At 37.3% G+C, this 15,743-nt stretch overlaps 1 protein-coding gene and 1 long non-coding RNA gene across 2 annotated transcripts in view; one reads left to right on the top strand and one right to left on the bottom strand.

The window, feature by feature from the left end:
- The window catches only part of LOC135363888 (uncharacterized), a 302,097-nt gene extending 299,761 nt beyond the window's left edge, over nucleotides 1-2,336 (bottom strand). The window contains exon 1 of the long non-coding RNA XR_010410178.1: nucleotides 2,132-2,336. This is a non-coding gene — a long non-coding RNA (uncharacterized LOC135363888). The remainder of the gene's footprint in view (nucleotides 1-2,131) is intronic.
- The window catches only part of CPB1 (carboxypeptidase B1), a 41,557-nt gene that overhangs the window by 14,044 nt on the left and 11,770 nt on the right, over nucleotides 1-15,743 (top strand). The window contains exons 4-9 of the mRNA XM_045902137.3: nucleotides 1,564-1,663; nucleotides 1,751-1,852; nucleotides 2,697-2,798; nucleotides 5,455-5,565; nucleotides 5,865-5,955; nucleotides 6,613-6,815. Coding sequence (XP_045758093.1) covers nucleotides 1,564-1,663; nucleotides 1,751-1,852; nucleotides 2,697-2,798; nucleotides 5,455-5,565; nucleotides 5,865-5,955; nucleotides 6,613-6,815 — 709 coding nt within the window. The remainder of the gene's footprint in view (nucleotides 1-1,563; nucleotides 1,664-1,750; nucleotides 1,853-2,696; nucleotides 2,799-5,454; nucleotides 5,566-5,864; nucleotides 5,956-6,612; nucleotides 6,816-15,743) is intronic.

The raw sequence follows: 15,743 nt of genomic DNA, 5'->3' as shown, positions 1-15,743 counted from the left end.
ATCACAGGGTCCTTACAAGTGGTAGAGGGAGGCAGAAGATAGGGTCAGAGTGATGTGACATGCAAAGGACTTAAGCTGCTGTTGCCGGCTTCAAAGTCAAAAGAGACAGGCAAAGAGCCAAGGAATGTGGGAAGCCTCTAGGAGCAGGAAAGGGCAGGGAATCAGATTCTCCCCTAGAGCTTCTAGAAAGAAGCACATCCCTGTTGACACCCTGATTTTAGCCCACTGAGACCCGTGTTGGACTTCTAACCTACAGAATTGTAAAATAATAAATTCATGTTGTTTTACACCACCACATTTGTGGTAATTTACAGCAGCCATAGAAACGAATACACCAACAAAGTACTAATGGCTGCTCAAGGAGAAATTTTCTTTCCACAAGCTAAATTTTTTAATCTGCTCCTTTTTCCTTCATTTTTAATACCACCTTAAGTCAGTTAAGACCTTAAGATAGTATTTGCCTCTTGCTAGGAAGAAAATATCATTTAGTATTAATTTATTGCATTTTCCATAAACAGACACAAGTTCGTTCCCAAGTTAACCAAATGAAGGAGAGACCAGGAGGGAGGTTCAGAGGATGTCCCTGACATACTTCATCAGAATGCCCTTGGGGCAGCCACAGGAGAAGTAGACTTTTTGATGTGTGGCTGCAATTCTCTGTGTGCAGATAAAAACATTTCAAGGCTTGACTGTGGATAATAGAAGTTTCTGAAAACTAGCTTCTGTCCATAATATTCACAATGCTGTGATCAAGGACATTAATGTTCATAAAATTTTGTCCTTTCAGAACATACTTTCCACTCAACAGTAGCAAAGACAAATGAAGTCACACATGTCCACACCTTCTGGCCTGCCTTTTATAATAGAAACTTTCACCTGAACAATCACTTATGGAAATAAGCAGGCCTCAAAGGTCTGTCACCAATTTTCATACTGCCTTGCTTCAGAACCATTCTTTGATTACTTTAAACCAGCCAAAAGACAAGCAAGCAGAAACTAGTTCTTTAAACCCAGCATTTTTTGCCTAATGAATGTTTAATTTATTAATATTTCTGAATTTCCACCTTTCAAGATATTTTTCTCAAAACCTAGATAAAGGCCCTCAAATGACCAACTGTCCCAGTTTACCTGGGACTGACTGGTTCCTGGAACATGAGACATGTCATGGGACATTTAGTGCTAAAACCAGGAAAGTCCTGAGGAAGAAAGTCCACAGATAGGGCTCAAGTGCATACTTTGTGTGGTAGCCCAAGGCCCAAGGCCCTGTTCCAGAATGCCCCAGGTACCAGAGGAAACCATTTTCTGAATTTAGGGTCCAAGGACACTTAAATATGTCAAGTTTAGGCTGAGAAAGGGCCTGCCTTGCTTGCACTCTCCAATGATATATTCACTCTTTGTGATGAGCAGCTCAGGTTGAAGGGCATCAGGAACACTCAGAGGACACATGTGATTCCATGGAGAATGTATTGCAGGATTTACTGAAGCAGTGACTCTGGTTTTTTGCATATGTTCACTGGGAAATACTCGTACGTTCACAGGAGCACTTCCTTTGGTTTATTACAGGGTATTGATAAGCAACCTGAGATCTGTGCTGGAAGGTCAGTTTGACAGCCAGGTCCGTGCAACTGGACACAGTTACAAGAAGTACAACAATTGGGAAACGGTATGATGTGCACATGACTTAGACAGACATTGCTGTGGGAACTGAACTAAGAACAGCACATTAATCCACAAATGGTTGCATTGGTAGATAGAGGCGTGGACTCAACAAGTCACCAGTGAGAATCCAGGCCTCATCTCTCGCAGTGCCATCGGAAGCACATTTGAAGGACGCACTATGTACCTCCTCAAGGTAATCCTTTTTACCCACGACCTTGCCATGTCTGAGGGCTTTAAATCAATGAATTCTAACACATTAACATCTGTTTCACAGACATGCTCATCCCAAACATTGTTATAACTCTTTCCCTGCCTATATGCCCCAGGGAATCAAACAGATTCCCCAGCTTCTTTTATCATATGTGGATTTTTAAATCATTATTTTGATTTATTCAAAAGGAAAATGCAGTAAAGTAAGAGAAGTCCTATAAATTTAACCACATTCCTGTAAGCAATGTAAATGATCACCTACCTTGATGAAATTCTTCTCTCCCAGATGTTGTTTGCAAATCCATTTCCTAAAGAGGTTCATAAACTTCACGTCTATCAGACAACATTACAGAGCGTATCAATGATTTGTTTCTGTCATCCTCTAATGCCATTTTTGTCATGTAATTCTAATGAAGAAAATAAAAAGACAAGGAGTAAGTGGGAGAGAAGGAAAAATTCTTACAAGATTAGCAACAATCATGATTACTTCTAATTACTCATCCAGTTGTCTTGGTCATGTCACCTAATAATAGCAGCTGAAAATAACCTCCACGTGAGTACAATTAAGCAGGGTAATCAGCATCTTCTGAAAATATGAGCTTGTCAAGCTTAATAAAAATAATAAACAGCCATGTAAGCCTTCATCTCAAACATTGTGTCTAGAGGCAAGAACATACTGTGCTAGTCTTATGTTTTAATTTAATCATGGGATATATCTCTTGCTGCTGTCAAGTTTCACCTGTTGAATCCAACACCCAGACGGGTAGTGAATGTTAACCCCTGACTGTGATGAATCACAATTTCCCTTTTCCTTTTGTTTGCAATAGGTTGGCAAAGCTGGACCAAATAAGCCTGCCATTTTCATGGATTGTGGTTTCCATGCCAGAGAATGGATTTCCCCTGCATTTTGCCAGTGGTTTGTGAGAGAGGTCAGTATGTAGAATCATTTTTGGCCAAGGGAAGCAGAAAGCATTTTATTTAAATCAATTTCTTATAATCTAGCTATAATAAAAGAGAATAACAACACAAAAAAACCTCGTAATTCCCCAAGTTCCCATTTTTGGGTATTAATTTCAACTTTCCCCAAGAGACCTTTATGAGGTAAGATTTTAAAACAGTTACCAAATTGTATTTATTTATATTTGACTCATCTGAACTTTATCACCCACCTTCGGTGGAGAGGCTAACCAGCAGTATAAATGATAGATCATTTAAAAGTTAAAGATTGTGGATAAGCCACTAGCTTGATCATTATCTCCTAAAAAATAATCATTGTATACCTCAGAAAAAAAAGAAAACAATACATAGCAGTCCCTACTGTAAATGATACTGTTTTTCATTCCTTATAATTCTAATGATAAATGTGAAAGCCCTTTAGCTGAAGTTTTTAAATATCCATGAGCCCATATTGATATAGATAAATTATTCAATTAATAAATAAAAAGGTGAGAAGGAACAACTCTTTCTTAAAGAATTACAACTAATGGATGTACAAAGAATGAACAAACTAGAAAATTATCAGTAGAACACCACAGTAATAATCATTTCACAAAAACCTATGTATGTATGCAAATATTGAGTAAAAGTTTAAAGACAAATCGAATATTTGCAGTCTCAAAGTATCCCCCCCCCCAAAAAAAAAATGTATTACTTAACAAAGGCAAAGTTTACAGTGGAGAAACTTAGCAGAAACTACTTAACCAAGTGATCAAGGTTAACATCACTGGTAACATCACCAGCATTAGGACATAATCAGTATCATGTACCCCCTGATATTATGTACTAAAAAGACACACCGTCTGTATGGTATTTTTCCTCAAAATTCATAACCTTCCTCTAATCATAAAAAAAAATATTGAGACAAACCCAAATTGAGGGACCTTCTGCAAAGTAACCAGACCAGTATTCTTCAATTGTGTCAAAGTCATAAGAGACAAGGAAAGACTGAGGAACTCTCATAGATAAGAGGAGACTAAGGAGACATGACAACCAGTGCAATGTGGGATTGTGTACTGAATCCTAGAACAGAAAAAGGATAATAGTGGAAAAACTGGTGAACTCTAAATAAAACCTATAGTTTAACTTATATTATTGTACCAGTGTTAATTCCTTCACTTTGATCACTGTACCATGGCTAAGTAAGATGATAACATTAGGGGAAGCTAAGTGAAGAATATATAGGAACTCCTTGTATTTGCAACTCTTCTCTAAGTCTAAAATTACTGCAAAATTAGAAGTTTAAAATATTGAGGTACTTTTAAAATATAAGCACATTATTATATACAATATACTGTATTTTGTGTGAAACACTTCTGTATCTCTTTGTCATGGTCTTGGTTTCTAGACACATTATGTATCCAATTATAACCATTTAACTTCAATGGATATCTCACCATCTGCCCTCTAGAAGGAAAAAACTTTTTTTTTTTTTTAAGATTTTATTTATTTATTTGACAGAGAGAGATAGTGAGAGCAGGAACACAAGCAGGGGGAGTGGGAGAGGGAGAAGCAGGCTTCCCGCCAGGCAGGGAGCCCGATGTGGGGCTCGATCCCAGGACCCTGGGATCATGACCTGAGCCGAAGGCAGACGTTTAACGACTGAGTCACCCAGGCACCCCAGGAAAAAACTTTTATCACTACTTTGGTTATCTCCAAGATTAGACCATGGTCTAATGGTTCTATAGCTCCCCCAGCCTAAAAATCACTTATTTTATCATGTATTATTATAATAAATATACATGTCACAAAAAGTATATAAAAACTATTAATACATAGAAGACTTAAATATTTTAAAATCTATTCAAAAAAGCCTAGGAAAGAGTTGAATTTACGTTTAATATGATCCTGGGGCTGAGGAACTATGACTAAGAGAACATAATAAATGAGCATGAAGTCCTTCATTCATAGAGAAATGTCCACAATACTTAGTAGGGAGAACTGGTCTCTTAACAGGGTTCCCTACTCAACAGAGGAGTAAGAAAGATACTTTCACATTATGCAGCCTGGAGCCTTGGTGAGAGCCACCCAAAATCTATCAGTGCGAGCTCACTTCATAATGGGAGGCTTTCTCATTCTTTTTCCTTATTGGACAGTCTCTCTAGTGAGACCATCTATAGGCGGCTTCACAAAACTTAAATAAATTTCTAGATGATATTAGAAACATGCACAGCCATCCATAGATATTCCTTACTTACTAAGAATAGGTCTTACCCTCATATCCTACTTACTTTGAAAAACAATTATTGCAGTACTATTGCAAAATAAGTGAATATATGTATGTTTCTTAAAAGTCTATAATTTTATTAAATCTTTGTTCATCTTTAAAGTAAAAAGTTAAATAAATAATTATGTGAGTTATATATGGATATAATAGAATATCCTGGAAATAGAGAAGAATTAAAAACAACTATTTTAACCAAAACTATGGGTAATATTTTGCTAACTGCCTTTTAAATATTAATAATGTCTACCTCAATAGGGGACATGGCTTTCATTACCAAGTCAATATTCATCCAGTTTATGTAAATTTAAGTAGCATCACGCATTCTATTTTTCCATGACATTCTCTTCCTAATTCATACATAGGCTATTCGCACCTATGGACATGAGATCCACATGACAGAACTTCTCAACAAGTTAGACTTTTATGTCTTGCCTGTGCTCAATATCGATGGCTACGTCTACACCTGGACCAAGGTATATGAACCAATTTTTTTTTTAATATTTTATTTATTTATTTGACGGAGAGAGAATGAGAGACAGAGAGCATGAGAGGGGGAGGATCAGAGGGAGAAGCAGACTCCCCGCCGAGCAGGGAGCCCGATGCGGGACTCGATCCCGGGACTCCAGGATCATGACCTGAGCCGAAGGCAGTCGCTTAACCAACTGAGCCACCCAGGCGCCCCGGTATATGAACCAATATTGAGAGAGGTTGATGAAATTAAAACCAACCCACTTTCTTTTATACTTGGCCTAACCACGTAATCCACTTTCAGAACCGAATGTGGAGAAAGACGCGCTCCACCCAGGCTGGAACTACCTGCACTGGCACAGACCCCAATAGAAATTTTGATGCTGGTTGGTGCAGTAAGTATCTGGCTGACCATTTTGCAAGCATCTGTTGAAAAGCACAGGAGGAGAAATAACACAGGAAAACACAACAGTGCCCAAAACAAGAAAAAATGTAAAGTTTTATATTTTAGAATTCTAACTTTCTGAAAGCACAGACAATAAACAGTTTATTTATTCACTCAAAAAAATGTATTGTGTGCTCTATTGTGCTCTCAGCTGTGTTAGATGCTAGACACACAAGACTGAGTGATCCAGACATAATCCTCCTACTTCAAAATGTATAATCCAGAGGACACAGTCATTAAACAATTATTTAAATGAAATGGTGATATAATTCTAATTTTGTGATTCAACTCTCAGAAAATGATTACAATAATAAGGAAATTTCTCACGGATATTTATTTGTCCCCTACTTATTAATCATTTTACACTATATTGATCTCATTGTATATTACTACACAGGGACACACTGATGACTTTTACCCCATTAGCTTCAAAACATACCACCCTAATCTTGTGACTAAATGCATGCATGCTTTATAATATATACATACATTATCATAAGGACTCCTGTGAAAACAGCTTATTTTTAACTTTCTAATTTGAAAGTTTGAAACATGCCTTGTGATAACTTCAGGAGGTGACCATTCCATTAACGACCTGTTTTTCTAGAAATGGGAGCTTCTCGAAGCCCCTGTGATGAAACTTACTGTGGACCTGCTGCAGAATCCGAAAGAGAGACAAAGGCTCTGGCTAATTTCATCCGCAGCAACCTCTCTTCCATCAAAGCATATCTGACGATCCACTCATACTCCCAAATGATGCTCTACCCTTACTCCTATGATTATAAACTCACAGAGAACAATGCTGAGTTGGTAAGTAGTCATGGTAGTAAATATGGTATTTCACTGGTGAGAATTTTTAAATCCTATTTCTGAGAAAAAATTATAATAACAATTTCTAAAGATTCCATTATTAATTTTTGATAGTAGAAGCAAAAAAAAACTTACTACAGACTTACAAGGAATCTGGAGTTGGCTAGATAAATTAGCTTTTTAAAAGAGATAGGATTTTGACACAAGAAACCGTTCCCAACATGTTAAACTGGTTTAGTCACTAATCTTCAAAATGACAATAGGTACACTTATTCCTGCTTCACCACAATACTAACTCACATGATGATTTCAGATACATCAGGGATAATCAACAAAGTAGCTTCATCTCACACACAATTAGAAAGTCAATTTTGTCAAGTTGCCTTGAGCTGGATTTGACATAGGCAGAAGCATGGCAGATGTCATTAGGAATTTGGCCCATTTGGTTGATACTGGGTTAAGTGATAAGATCCTAAAATTGCTTATTTCACTATTTGATTAGGTGAGACACAGAAATAAAGCAATCAATGAACAAATTATATGAATGGGTCCTTACTAGATACAATGCAAAAAAATTTAAGTATCCATGACTAAAAAAACTACCAATCTTGTTAGAGAATCATGATATAATCACATGAAAAGTTAAATAAAATAAGAGTTTTATGACATTCAAATTAACAAATACCACATATCAATCATAATTTTTTTAAATCAGTAGGTTTGAACCCTTCAAACAATATTTTTTTTTCTAACTTATGATACATCTGGCTGCCAGAAGTTGGGATCAGTGATCTAAAAGAACAAGTGTAAGATTTAAAGCATTTGAGTTATGCCAAAAAAAAAAAAAAAAGTGTCCCACTTAGACAATGACATAGATATTTGGCTTACCTAAGTGCATAAATTTGAAGACCCAGTAACTTTAACAACTGGAAATTGTTGTTTTATACTTTCAGTCTTTCAGAGACCAAATAAAACGTGTAATGCTATAAATATTTTGTGAAGAGCAAAACAGAAAAATAACTCAGCCTCTTAGAAAATTGATATCTAATAGTTAGCCAGGTCCTTCTCATTTAAAAAAAAAAAAAAATGCTATTGCTTCCCATTTTCCTTATCCAGAGCCAAAAAAAACAAAGGAAAACATCATTAGTTGGAACCTTTAACTATTTCAGTTTTCCAATTATGCTCCATCTGTTAAATGTTCCCAGTGGGTGCTCACAGTCCAGCCATCCCAGAGATGGGTGTGGTCAGCTCCTCATTTCAATCCCAGATTTCAGTCCCAGAGGAGAGAAGGTGGAGCTATGTTGTTTGCTTTATTCATGTGAATGTGTTTAAATTGTACCACATCAGAAAAGAAAAAGACAAAGCCATAATAACTAAGCACTAATGAGTTAATAAGTAAAATATTAAAACTAAGATTATAAACCATATTAAGTGTAACAATAATATATACAGTTTGCTTAATATAACTAGTTTAAAACAAATTCTAAAAGACAAAAGCTAACAGAAAAACAAAGTGTTGTCTGGAAATGAGCTGCTTCACAAAGTTTCAATACCTTTTCCTATTTGGGGAATAAGTTAATTCTAATTAACAAAGAAGTGGAATAAACAGAATTATATCACAATAAAATATTCATAATCTATTCTCAACAAAAGCACAAACCATAAAATAATCTTATCTTGGATGTTTAATTTTGTATTCACAAAACTAATAAATTCAAGAAGTACATGCTACTTCTTATCCTTTCCAAGCATAAAATAGGTGGCTAAACTGCAAAATTTAATTGCACTTATATCACATTAATTGATTTAAAAGTTACTTTAATTTCCAATAATTTTTTCCTATGATTAAGCTTTTGCTTAACATCTTAAAAGAAATATTTAAATCCCACTAGTGAAGTCTAAGGTGAATATTAATTTGATTAGTCGATTCATTGGGAATCTGAATTTAGTTCAGCACCCCAAAGCAACTTAAATCTTTTGAATAACTAGAGATCCTTTCAATCTTTTTATTTTGCATAATTCCAATTCACTTACTTCCTAAGCACATTTTGCTGGAACAATTCATAACTGTAGTGTTAATATATATATATATCCAAAAGAGAATTTGAGTCTCTCATAAAGAAAAATATTGGCTTTTCATGGTTTTTATTTGTAATGAGAATATTAAGAAAAAAAAAGTAAAAGTCTTGATCTAGGCATGATAAATGTTCCATCCAAATCTAATGCTTCTATATGAATTTTCAACTAGAAAAATGTGACCCTGCTGTAAAAAACTAAAGGTAGGAAAAGATTTATAAGATGCATTCTTGGCATACCACATTATGGATAACTCAGAATTTCTTGAAGTAATGCTAAGTGGGCTTTGTCTTACCCAGAATTCAGGGCATAGATGTAGATACGATTCTTATTTATCTTTACACTTACAAAACTTGTAAGATTATATTTGTAGCAAAAAAAAAAAATGCTTCAAGGAGACTAAGACTCTAAACTGAAGGAAATGATTCTGTACTTCTATTAGCATTCTCAGACCAAATTTAGGACGTACATAGCAATCTTTGATATCTGAGTCATGATAAAAATATATGTGGCTTCATTTCTGAAAGATCTTACATGTAGATTGCCTGAAATTATTCATATCATGAGACAACCTTTAGTGGGAAGAAAGGCAGAGATGAGAATGCAAAAGACCAATGAAGTTAAAGAACAGGAGAAGTAATAGCATGGATTATAAAGAAAGCTACCAAAAAATATATCTACAGCAGATCAGTAAAAAGTATGAAAGATCATAAAAATACCTTACAAAAATAATGCTTTACAGTTTGCTAACTGCTTTTACACATACTATATTATTTAAAGAAAGAATACAAAGTATACTGTGAGTTTCCAAGGCTTCAAACGCCTTCTAGTTCCTCAGTGTTGACTTCTTCAGTATGAAGCTATCACTATCTTCACAGGAAGTTTTAAGGCCCACAAAAAGAATATACTTTACATTTTCAAAATTCATATAATTCAATATTTCATTATATGACCTCTTTATGGTCAGAGTAAGTCTCCTCTTATTAAAGCGACTTAATTGAAAAGGTTCCCAAACCTAGCCATATCTTCACATTTACTGAGCATGGAAGAAGGTCCAAATCTTTGGTCTGCCTTCCCCCAAAAAAGGCCTACATGGTACTGTTAATAATAATAATTATTATTATTATCATAATACCATTTCTAAGTCCAAAAGCAAGAATGCAGAATAATAACTGGTCAACTAAGTATCTTGACCCATCCCCCAGACTGACCAAATTGGAAGCTGATATGCATTCCACTCACACCACATTTCTACATTAGAAGCACAGAACTTTACAGCTGGAAATCTTGGAATTTCTCTGGTTCTCCTTTCTCATTTTCCAGCTGAAACAATGAAGGCTTGGCTAAGCCAACACAGTAATACAGGCAGCCTTGGGCCCAGACCTATTGGATCCTGAAGAATTTCCTAGACTGCCCCAATTTCCAAAGACACCCACACATATTTGTGTGGCCATGTTCTATGCTGGTACCCCATGTAGCCGTTCTGCAGAACATTCATCAAATAGTCTTTCATCCCACAAATACCTTACTACCTCTGTCCCTGGACATTGCTAAGGATTTGCTCTGGTCAGCTGAGATGCCTAACTTCTCAGGTAATACCCAGTCTTCATGATTCTGGCCCTATGCTTTCATGGCCATATATTCACTAACCAGGAGAAAGATGACAGTCTTCCTGAAAAATTATTAAACTTGACCAAAAGATAAGAATCCATTTCTAAAACCTAACACCTTCCAGTCCAGTGGCACTTCCCTACCTCTTAATTAAAATTTGAGTTAATGAGCCACCAAGATAGAAATCCACTGCTTCACCCAAGCATGTGAGCATAAAGCAAGACCATGATTAGAGAGAAACATAAAAATCAGAGGGAAGAAACGTTGTGATTAGAAGGTGGATAATTGCAGGGCCATGTGCACACCCAATCACAGCTGTCCCCATGTCCCTGCCTAATAACAAGAATAACAAGGCCACAGGCCCGCTGTCAAGCAGGCTACCAGCAGCTAGGGTAGATAGGACCTGAGGCACAAAATAGCCACGACAGGTATTTTCTCAGAATTTTTAAATTTCACTTATAATATTAAAAAAAATCAGATGGCAACTGCAGAATTTATTTAATTAGAGAAACTGGTTGTTGATTTATCACTATACATTTTAAGAGACTTCTTGGCCTGTTAAAATTCTCCTACAGAGGCCTGGTCAGAACACAGCTCATCGGACAATTACCAGAAATTTCACTGAGTACCTATTAAGTGCTCAGCACAAACCATGGTTTTTGCTATTAAGATAGGATCTTCTTGAAATGGTAAGACTCAGATATCAGAAACCATAGAAGAGAAGTACAGAATTTAGAGTTTCAAACTAAGCACAGTAGTAGGAATTTAGGGCAGGAAAATGGTAATATGTAACGAGGCTAGTCAGTGAAGGTTATAGAAAGAAGAAACCTCATTTATTCCGGGCCTTGAAGGATGGGCAGGATTTGGGCAACAGAGGACAGAAGAGTGCATTTTAGGCAGAGAAAAGAGTCAACAAATGTCCAACAATAGGATTGAAAAATAGCCTGTTTCCAGTGTTCCTTGTGAAGAAAGAGTGGAAGTGAGGTAATGAGATTACCGAGAGACTTAAATGTCACAATGAGTCCTGTGTCATAGCAGGCCCTGGAGCCAGAAACCTGGTAAATGGGATTGCAAATATAGGACTCCCAGTTAGATGTGAATTTCAGATAAACAATAAATAATATTTAGTGTGTAACTATTTTCCAAATATTGCAGACTTATACTGAAAAAGTATTCACTGTTTATCTGAAATTTACATTTAACTAGGTATGCTGTATTTTTGGCGAAGTCTGGCAACCCTGCTGGTAGAGGGTATTTTAGCAGCATTGACCTAACAGCAGTGTTTAAGAGACACTTGCACTATCATCAGCAAAGAAGATAGGCATTCAGAGCACCTTCGAAATGAGTTGTCTTCCTTTTTAATTCTTTCTCCAAAATACACTCATGTTTACCCTAATTATGTCTTTTACCTCATTTCTTTCAAACTCATTTTGCCCTCTCCCCTACACCTAGGAGACATTTGGCAATGTTAGAGAGACATTTTTGGTTGTTGTAACTGTGGGAGTACTACAGGCATCTAGTTAGTGGGTAGAGGCCAGAGGATGCTGATAAACATTCTACAATGCACAGGACAGCCCCCACGACAAAGAATTCTCCAGCCCACATGTCAAGAGTGCCAAGGTTGAAAAACCCTGCTTTAAGCTAAGATAAGAGCTGAGTCACATTCCTGGCTAAAGGCCCCTGGCTTTCACCCTCCTCATAAACAGTTTACAATGTTCTACAAATCTGACATGCAAGAGATCCAGTACATTCCCATTATATAGCATTTATTTTTAATATTTTTAATATTTATTTTGAAGAAGTACCACCTCCACACACGCGCACACATAAAAATGCTCTAGACTTTGCAACTTCAGCTGACTCATGTTTCACATTCTCCTTGAATTTTCAAGAGCCTAAAAATATGCATGCAGATCAGCCAAAGAAAAAAACTGCTTTACATCCGCGAAAGCATTCCCACATCCCCATGGGCTCTGCCAAGACGGGCAGGCCCTGCTCTCCCAGGCCAAGCCTTTCCCTAACTCCTTGCCTTTCTCGAATCTCGGGCTTTGCAACCAGAGCCCATGCTTGTTTACCCTCCTGTTTTTCTCAGAAACATATTTGTTTTTTCAAATCCCAAAGGTTTTCTCCTCAGGGCCTGCTTGTAGGCCTGGCAGGCTTCTCCTCTCGCATCAAAATTATAAAAGTTAAATTCCTCATTGGTCCCTTGGTGTAAGTTACCCATCATCACAGAACAGAAGGAAGGAAACCGCAGTTAAGATCATTTTGATGCTTCCATTATCACATGTATTCACCCAGAGGAGTAATTAAACTCAGAACTTCAAGTTAGAAACAAAGTTCTGGAGAAAATTTCTTCGAACTGGCTTAGACCACAGAGTCAGTTTGGAATTTTTGTTTTCTTGTACTGTAATAATGGACCAGTGGAAGATTAGAAGAGGCAGCCCCCCAACTCCCATGACGCTGGCTTGCAATGAGGACCATGAGCACAGCCATGAGACAGGGGCTTCCTGATCACATGTTACCTGGGAAGGCAGGTCAGTGGAAAGAACACCCTCGCCTTATTCATCTTACTAGCCCCCTGGAGCTCAGAGCCTGGGAAACATTACACTAGTTGGTCTTTTGTCTCTTGGGCTTTGAGTTAGATGTGACATTTTAGACTCTCTCCGTCTTTTGCTCTATGACCAAGGCCTCTTTTTAAGAAAACAGGTGACAAAAGAGAACATGCATAAGACATGGTAGGAAACTCATATCTAAGGATTAATAAAGGCTGGCCATGTTTGGCCTTGACTGAAAGCAAAGTTTTCTCTGAGGCTGATTTATATTTAGCTTCCTTCTGTTCTTTACAATTGGTAAAACCAGCTCCAGCAACACTTCTTTTGAAGTATTCGAAGGCCACAAGGAGAAGTGAAAAAGAGCACAGGATTTAAAGCAAGAAGAACCTAGCTCAAGTCAGCCACTTATGGGGCTGCATGCCCTTGGGAAAGTTCTTTTATCCTCTCTGAGTTTCAGTTCTTTTATCCGTAAAATGGGGATAAAAATATCTAGCTCTTATCAAGAGCTCTTTGTAAAGTCTAAGGTTTTATGTAAATGTTAGTTCTTATTTTGAACCCATTGAGCAAGGATGTAAGATGTCCCTCAAATGACAGGTTGTAAAGAAAGTGTCTGTAATTGGAGTTTCAAGATGTGGATCATGCTTTCTGATGTGCTATTGCTTCTGCGGGTCTTTCGTCAGCTGTCTTAGTCCCTTTTTACAGAAATGTACAAGGGAAAGGAGTTACCACTCTAACATTTTAGCAAATGCAGGAATTATCTCTCTTTTACCATTCCTGGCTGGGGTCAGTCACCCAGTTTGGTTGGAACATTCCCACTGAGCATGCTGCCCCACGTGGCATTCCATTCTGCGAGAAAATTCTATGCCGATGAAATGTGGACAGATAGTGCTGGAAAGATAAATGAGTAACATTTGTGAAAGTATTTGAACTCTTCAAAAGAAAAGACCCACACTGATTCCAGGGATTTTTGTTAAGATCATTGGAATTTAAAATATGATATTTTGGTCAATTAATGTCTATTCTGATTTTTTTGTCTCTTGGCCTCAGAGGGGCAGAGAGAAAGGGGCCACAGACTTCATTTTTTAAAAAATTAATGGAAATAAGTAAAATGCACAGCATAAGTCATTGTGTAAATGTGGCAACCCATCAACCATCACTACATGGTACCACCACCTTCCCCACAAACATCCCCTATCGCCACTCACATATGTCACAGCCTTTGCAGAGCTCAGCATCCCGCACACCCACCAAAATCAGGCCATCTATAATGCCCCAGTCCTAGGATAAGACTCAATCAACCAACCATGTGCTAGATGCTATACAATCTGTTGAGAATACAAAATAAACAGCCAAGAATCCCTTCCCACAAGGAGCTCACCTGGGAGGCAAATGGATGCAAAAACAATGGATTACAGAACAGAGTGACAGGAACTCTGAGAGTGGTGTTAGCCTTCACAAAGGAGGGGACATCGATGCTCCCCAAGAGATTTAGGGGCAGCTTCACAAAGAAGGTGACACGAAACCTGAATCTGGAAGAACAACAGTAAATCTCCAAGTGAACAAAGATGAGAAGAGGATTCCAACAAAGGGAGAAGGATACCCAAAGTGAGGGAGGTAAGGAGAGGCAGGAACAGGTGTATAGGGAAGAAGTTCAGGGAAACCTAGCTCAGAAGGAACACGGAATGCACAGCAAGTGATGCAGACTGAAAGAGAAGGGAGGGGCTAGCTCACACCCTTAGGCCAAGAAAGGAAGCTGGACTTCAAGAGAAGGTGAGAAAGCCACTGAAAGATGTGGTGATGAGGTGACACTCAGAAGATGAGTGATGAGGTAGACATCAAGAGGATAGAGCAACTGAGGACAAGAAGAGTAAAAACTGACACAAACTAAATGTTCCTGCAATGTGCACCAGTGGCAGCAACATATTAACGTCCTTTTTAAACTAACATTAATCTTAAATATTGCGGTCAGCACCAAAGGCAGAACAGTTGCTGCCAGAAGATGCCTAGGAAGTCTTAGAAAGCGCTTGGGTATCACTTTGAGAAAGGCAAACTGAACCTTTTTGTGTGGCCCTAACGGTAGTTAAGACTAAAATGGTAAGTTGATAAGTCAAAAGAGATAACAGATCACAAGCAGGCCCCTTCAGTTTTGTCAGATAACTCATATATTATGTCACACCAATAAACACATTAAGAGACTTGAAGGTCAACAGACACAGGAGTTTAATAGATAACTTCAATGATCTTCTTGTCTTAAATCTTTTCTAGTCTTCATAACTGCTCATGTTTGGAACTAATATTGCAGAATCATCTTTTTTTTCCCCAGCTTTATTGAGATATAATTGACATATAACACTGTGTGAGGTTAAGGGGTACAATGTGATGATTTGATGCACATATATATAGGGAAATGTTCAACACATTAGTTAACACATCCTTTACCTCACATAAGTATCATTTTGTTGTTATTGCTGTTTTGTTGTTCTGTTATTTGTTGTTCTGTTATTTGTTGTTCTGTTAATGTTCTGTTATTGTGAGAACATTAAAGCTCTACTCTCAAAGCAACCTTTAAGTATATAGTATAGTACTGCTAATCATAGTCATAATGCTGTACCTTAGATCCCCAGAACTTATTAGAATTGTATTTCTAACTAGAAGTAATAATTCAAGGCTTAAAGGGGGAGGTGGGGAA

This window comes from Mirounga angustirostris, unplaced genomic scaffold, assembly GCF_029215605.1.
Source record: "Mirounga angustirostris isolate CCGP_5_RB_7025 unplaced genomic scaffold, mMirAng1.0.hap1 SCAF_1, whole genome shotgun sequence".
NCBI classification, from domain to species: domain Eukaryota; kingdom Metazoa; phylum Chordata; class Mammalia; order Carnivora; family Phocidae; genus Mirounga; species Mirounga angustirostris.
This window is presented reverse-complemented; position numbering and strand designations above follow the sequence as displayed.